This window comes from Sinocyclocheilus anshuiensis, unplaced genomic scaffold (genome assembly GCF_001515605.1).
Source record: "Sinocyclocheilus anshuiensis isolate Anshui unplaced genomic scaffold, SAMN03320099.WGS_v1.1 scaffold205, whole genome shotgun sequence".
Taxonomy (NCBI): domain Eukaryota; kingdom Metazoa; phylum Chordata; class Actinopteri; order Cypriniformes; family Cyprinidae; genus Sinocyclocheilus; species Sinocyclocheilus anshuiensis.
This window is the reverse complement of record NW_015536497.1, coordinates 2333901-2340488: the sequence shown is the minus strand read 5'-3', so window position 1 is coordinate 2340488 and position 6588 is coordinate 2333901. Positions and strand designations below refer to the sequence as shown.

The following is a 6588-nucleotide window of genomic DNA, read 5'->3' as shown; positions in this document are numbered from 1 at the left end:
ATTCCTAACTCTTTACATTCATTTATTACATAACCGACGAGGGTTTACGTGAATAATCACTAAGCGCTGCATTTTGACACATTTTTGTGTGTATTTGACCGTTTACGCGCTAAAAGATGACTTTGTCCGTGTTGTGTTCCATCTCTGAGCGCATCCACAGTAATCTTCCCGAGTAAGCGCAAGTTCTTTCACGCTTTTAAAATTGCACAGCCCTAAATTGTGATGAACTTAGCTTAATTCTGTCTGATTCTTCCATTTCTGTAAAGGTAAACCGCTTCTTGGAGACCTACTCTAATATGGCCAAAGACATCCCACCAGACAGTCTGTCTCAGCTGCGGGCTGACTTCTCAAACATTTCCTCCCGGTACTTGGCCGCTGTCCACAAGGGCCATCTTCCCTCTCCTGAACTAGTCATCTCCATGCAGAACTATCTGACAGCTGTCAGGGAGACTTGTAGAGCCTCCTGGGCCCGTTTTAACCCTTTCAAAATGGCTGCTGGGCTCTTAATATTAGGAGTTGCCTGTATGCTGTGCTACATCCTTTCCGAGTTGTCTCATGTAGTGATTCAGGAAGGCCTGCTGAAGTGGCCCATACTCTCAGGGTTGGTGGTGGGACTAGTAGTAGCTGCAGGTCAGCTGTTCTCACAAGGTTATTTAGAGCTCTCGTGGTGTGTAGGAGCTGCAGCACTATTTTCTGAAGTTTTGTTTCTATGGAGGACTCATGGAGTTTCTCCAAAAGGGAGGTGGTCACCTTCTGGCCTCCTCACGCCGGCCCTGCTGGTGCTTTTCCTCCGCTGTGCCTCCCTACTCTCGGACAGCTATGTCATCTATGAGGGCAACGTGGTTACCTTCTTGCTCTTCACGTTAAGCATCTATGTTCCTCTCCGTCTAAACTGGGATGGACTCCTGGTGCCACATCCCCCACCAGACACCCAGAAGCCACCTCAGCTGCTCCCAACAGCACTGCCGTCCTCAGTGGTTAGACGGCAGGCCACCATCTTGTTGGTGTGGTTGGGAGTGCTGGTGGGATCGCTCTACCTATCCCTCTCCTTCCACAACTGCCGAGAGGAGCAGGGCACCTGCCAGCCCTCACCTTTCCTCTCCCCGCTCTCACGAGTACAGAACAGCCAACTGCGCAACCTCCACTATGTCCTCTCTGTTGGCTCACTGGCCTTGTGGGGGTGCCTTCTACATCGATGGCTCAGACATTACGGGAACCTTAACTGTACTAGTGTGACTCTGTTGTCAGCCTGCTTCCTCTTATGGCCTGTGTTTGCATGGGGTTGCACTGGGCGGTGAGCGCCACCCCCGAAGACACCTTCAGGAGTTTGTCCGAACTCATCGGCCTAGCTCAAGTGTTCCTGCCTCGGGCCACTTTCTGCCTGCTAGGCCTGGGACTGCTCCTGTTGTGGGTGGACCCCATGACAGTGTTCCTCAAGTCAAGGACCCCAATGAACTCTCGAGGAACATCCCTGCCACCCCCCAAGTACCGAGCCAGTACGGGAATCAGTCCGCAGGCTGAACTGCACCACCTCATACCACAGTTGTATCAGCGCATCCGGCACTCGCTGGAGGACGAGGCTACGGAAAGTGGCGAAACTGATAGCAGGCCAGCTGTGGAGGCTTACGGGCTGGGTACAGTGTACTCAGCCCCCTTGGTTCTGCTTTGTGGACTCCTGGGGTTGGTGCTTCTGCTGCTCCATCCGGAGGGAATGGCTCTTGCCTTCCTGCTTCTCCTGCTAGAGGTTGGAGCCGTGCTGCACATCCATGCCTGTAGCACCAACCTCTCCAGCCTTCACAAGCACTCCAGTAAGACGCACTCCATTATTAGCTTCACATCTTATGTCTTGCTGAGCTATTACTACTGATGCATTAAATCTTCTTCTTTAACCCTCCTAGATGGTTTTAGTGTGCCATGGGCTCCAGTGGTTTCATGGTCTCTGGCAGCCACCCAGTTTTTCCACACAACAGGACACCTCCCAACTTTCCCCTCCATTCAGTGGGGTGCTGCATTTGTAAGCTTTCCTCAAGGTCACACAGGCACTGTGCTTCCTGCCTCATTGGTGACCCTCAACACCTTCTCCTCTCACATCATCTTTGCAGGTATTCACATTGTATATATTTCTCTATTAGAATTATCTTTAATCTCTCCATTTCTAATGATCATTAATTTGCACATGCAGTTGGTTGTCCTCTGCTGCTGTTCTGGCCTCTGGTGTGTGAGGTGCGTGGGACCCGATCTACGCACTCAGCAGGAGTGGAGGAGAGCGAGGACGCTGTCATGGAGATGAGACTGAGAGAGAACCCTCAGAAGTTCAGCTCGGGTCTCCTGCAGCTCGCTGCACGCCACCTCTTTGTGAATGGAGCGCAGGTGTGTTCAAATTGCATTGCATAATGCTCACATTAAGTTGGGCACAAAAATCGTGCACAGCTACATTTTTACAGGGTGGCCGCGGGTCCTTAAAATGTCTTAAATTCAGATTCAGTGGCTCTTAAATATATTTGGTCATATAACCGCAAACATTTCTCCAGTCTGACGGACACCGTGACTGTTTACAAATCATTGGACAGACTGAAGATTTTTTTTCCCCGCTGTAGTTACTGCGTCATCAGAGAGAATTGCGGCGGCAAGTGGGTGGTTGGTAAAAAATGGTTTGAGAATTTTACTTGCCCAACAGGACAAATAGCCTGATTAAAACTTAAAGGGATAGTTCACCCAAAAATGAAAATTTGATGTTTATCTGCTTACCCCCAGGGCATCCAAGATGTAGGTGACTTTGTTTCTTCAGTAGAACACAAACGAACATTTTTAACTCAAACCGTTGCAGTCTGTCAGTTTTATAATGGATGGGAATCACGGCTTTGAGAGTAAAAAAAAAACATACACCAACAAAACCAAATTAAACCTTGCGGCTCGTGACTATACATTGATGTGTAAAGACACGAAACGATCGGTCTGTGCAAGAAACTGAACAGTATTTATATTGTTTTTTGACCTCTGATGCACTGCAATGTCTAAACTGTCCTGAGCGCGTCCTCGACAGCCGGCGCGTGAGGCGTCTTCTTGCTTTACGGCGGATCGCAGACTTATAAGTGCATTACCACCACCTATCTCTCAAATGGACCATTGACACTCCTAATTGGATTGTAGATAAGAGTGTCAGTGGTCCATTTGAGAGATAGGTGGCGGTAATGCACTTAAGTCTGCGATCCGCTGTAAAGCAAGAAGAAGAAGACTCCTCTTTTTTTTTTTAATTTTTTTTATTAGTTTTTCTTTTTACATTAAACACATTAAATATTTCATATACATATGTAATATAATGTGTATTTCCATCACAGGTTTGGTCTTAAAAAGTCTTAAATTTAGCTTTATCATATCTGTAGACACCCTGTTTTAACTGAAACGATGTTTCTGTGACCTCCTTCGTAGTGACACGGCGTTTTACGGTAATCGCTATTTTATTTTTATTTTTTTATCATTCACCAGAGTGTGAATTCTGAAAAGTATGTATTTTTTTTTGTGTTTAGTTGTGTAAGACTTGGTGTGAAGAGGCTTAGCAGGCTAATGTTTTCTCGTCTAGTGTGATTTATATGCTTTTGTAAAATGGAACATAAATTATAAATAACTTGTTTACCTTTAGGTTTTTGCATCGGTTTGTGCTGCAGCCATCCTCAGGAGACACCTCATGGTGTGGAAAGTGTTTGCACCCAAGTGAGTCACCATCTCTAACTTATTGTTTCTTTCTCTTCTACCTCTTATCGCTTTCTGTCTTTTTTATTTTAAGGAATTGATTAAATGATCTAGGAATGTGCACATTTTCGAAATAGACTAGTTGGTGGGTTGAAAAATGGTGGTTGGTGTTGTTTGACAATGTCGTTTCGTACGAGGTCCTTTATAACTTTACTAAAATTCACCCACACACCACTTGCTTTTCATGTAAAGAGAGTTTAGCCCGCTAACTGTCATGCTTTATAAGTAGATGATGTTAACTCTGAATTATGACTAAGAGTTTTATAACAACTCCGACTTTCACAAGTGGTAATTTATTGTAGTGATGGATTTTGCCGTCATTACGAACAAACCCACACAGGGATCCATTGTGGACAGTGAAAGTTAATGACAAAAAAGCTCTTCTCATAACTGCATTCTAAGATATTCTTCTTTTCGGCAGATTGATGTTTGAGGCATCGGGCTTCATCGTGGGCAGTGTGTTCCTGATACTGGAGGTCGCCATGGTGATGAGGGTGGACGTTTCAGTGGGTGGGTTATTTAAGAAACTCCTCCCTCAGAACTCCAGGTAGCACTGGCTACCCTGACCACGCCCCCTTTTCCGTCCTACAAGCCCAATCCTGACCTCTTCAGAGATGTGCTGGTCATCCTCCTCAACTCCACTGCCAACCATACGAAAGGAAACCAGATTTGTTTTGCATCTGACTTTTGTCTGTTTTGGACCAAAGAGGTCTAAAGCATCTATTCATTTTCCGAATACGTGAGAGAAGTCAATAAACCGAAGCTCATATTTTATAAAATCTTTCAACAAGCTGTTGAACTGTCAGCCTTTGTTGCTCTGCTGCCTTTTTGTATTGAAGAAGAGAGAGAAAAGATGATCTTTGTGCATGCCTTTTTACTGCCATTTTCCACAAGGTCATTATAGAGATGATATTAAGTTATTATATTGAAGGGCTACCTGAAATCCACAGTGTTGCTATGGTATGAACACACCCCCCCCCGCTGTTTAAATATTTAAAGGGATAGTTCATCTAAAATGTAAATTCTCTCATCATTTCCACCCTGATGTTGTTCCAAACCTCAAAGCAATGATCTAGATGACCAAGTTGCTCCATACAATAATAGTCGATTGGTACCAAGCGCAATTGTGGTCACCATTTGCATTCGTTGTATGGAAAAGAGCAGCTTGGACATTCTGCTACACACACCCTTTGTGTTTTACAGAAGAAATAGTCATACAGGTTTGGAGTGTAAATTATGACAGAATTTTTTGGATTTGGGTTGAACTATCCCTTTAAAAGCTACAAGTGCATGCTTGAGGGAGTCATTAATTTCAGCAGTGGACTGGAACTATTTTTTTTTGTTTTGTTTTATTCTTCCGCTTGTTTTTTTTTTTTTTTTTAAGCTTGAACTGTGTTTGATAATCGCTCATTGTTAATGTGTTGTCCTGTCTATTCCCTAGCAATAACCACTCGAGCATCAGGGTTGAACCAATAACATGTCTGTTATATTCTGCACCGTTTGAAATGTATTTTTATTATTATTTTAAATTCCTCACCTAGATAACAGGTCACTAGCTTTAACGGTTGCCTTGTTTGATGTTAGTGAATGAAACGGTGTTCATTCAATTTGCATTGACCGTTATTTATTTAGCTGTCATATATTTAGTTCACTAATGGATTAAATGACTTATTTGATCTCATTTTTGTGAGAAATGCATGGGGAAGATAATTACATCATGTGCTCAGGTTAATTTAGCCATAATGCAGTAGAAGTATTCTGCTCTGCATGGTGCATTTGTGTGTGTGAGGGGCTGAATCTTTATTTTATTTTTTACTTTTTTAAAAAGCAAAATACTGTCAAGCCATACAGTGGCTTTTAATGTCTTAATGTGTGGTTGATGATTGAATTAGCTGTGAAAGGAATCATTTTAATTGGCCTAAAATTGTTTAAATTCATTGATAAAAGGGAGAAAATCAATTAAATATTTTGTACAATTTGAAATGGTTGTTTGTGTGTGCATTCTAGTTTCTTTTTGTTTGCAGGAGCAGCTGTTGGCCTGCAGAGCGCAGTGTTTTATCTAAAAACACCCTATGAAATCTGATTGATTCTGCGGTCAGTAAGTGCCAGGGTAAGCTCAGAAATGACTTACAAGCAGAATTCAGTCTGTTCAATTCTGTTATGCTGTGACATTTCCCCTTTAAAATAACTTTTTGATCTTTCACACATCATTAAGGGAGTGATGTTAGACAGAGGTGTATTTCTTTTACAGTCTTTATCAGTACTTAAAGACATCTGTGATTTTTGCAGAAATAACATATTATTTTTGGTATACAGGACAAGAATAATGACTGTAAATAGTGTGGGGCCCTGTGGTGGCAGCATTATTTATTGAAAGTTCACCTGCAACCATTAGAAATGAAAATATAAAAATAAAACAGCCGTTTTCCAGCATAAATAGCACTGTTTCCTGAAATGACCCATTTATTAAACATCACTGAAATGAGGAAATAACTAGTTATTTATAATTTACATATGTCAATTCCTATTTATTGCAACCTGCACTGAAAGAAACACTGAAGGCAAACCTTTTAACGTAAAATTATAAATTAATATGCTTGTTTGTAATTTAAGGATGTAGTCCCTTTTCCCCTTGATGCCCAAAGTGCCCTTTAACTGGACAAGTGTAAATGCATCTGGTTGTTGAAACCACATATGCACATTTTACTCCTTCCAAAACGTTAAAATAATAAACGTGTGAAAGCGTGTTTTAGGCTATATGACATTATAGTCAGATATGACAGCGCTAATGCAACACGCATCGCCGCGGACGAGTAGCTGAGCATTTCTTCAGCAAGA

At 42.5% G+C, this 6588-nt stretch overlaps 1 protein-coding gene across 1 annotated transcript in view; it reads left to right on the top strand.

The window, feature by feature from the left end:
* The window catches only part of LOC107687847 (GPI ethanolamine phosphate transferase 3-like), an 11099-nt gene extending 6350 nt beyond the window's left edge, over window positions 1–4749 (top strand). Inside the window, 6 exon segments of the mRNA XM_016485327.1 lie at window positions 267–1257; window positions 1260–1808; window positions 1899–2102; window positions 2183–2370; window positions 3641–3711; window positions 4172–4749. Of these exon segments, the coding sequence (XP_016340813.1) occupies window positions 267–1257; window positions 1260–1808; window positions 1899–2102; window positions 2183–2370; window positions 3641–3711; window positions 4172–4301 (2133 nt within the window). The 3' untranslated portion in view covers window positions 4302–4749.
* Window positions 4750–6588: the final 1839 nt, after the last annotated feature.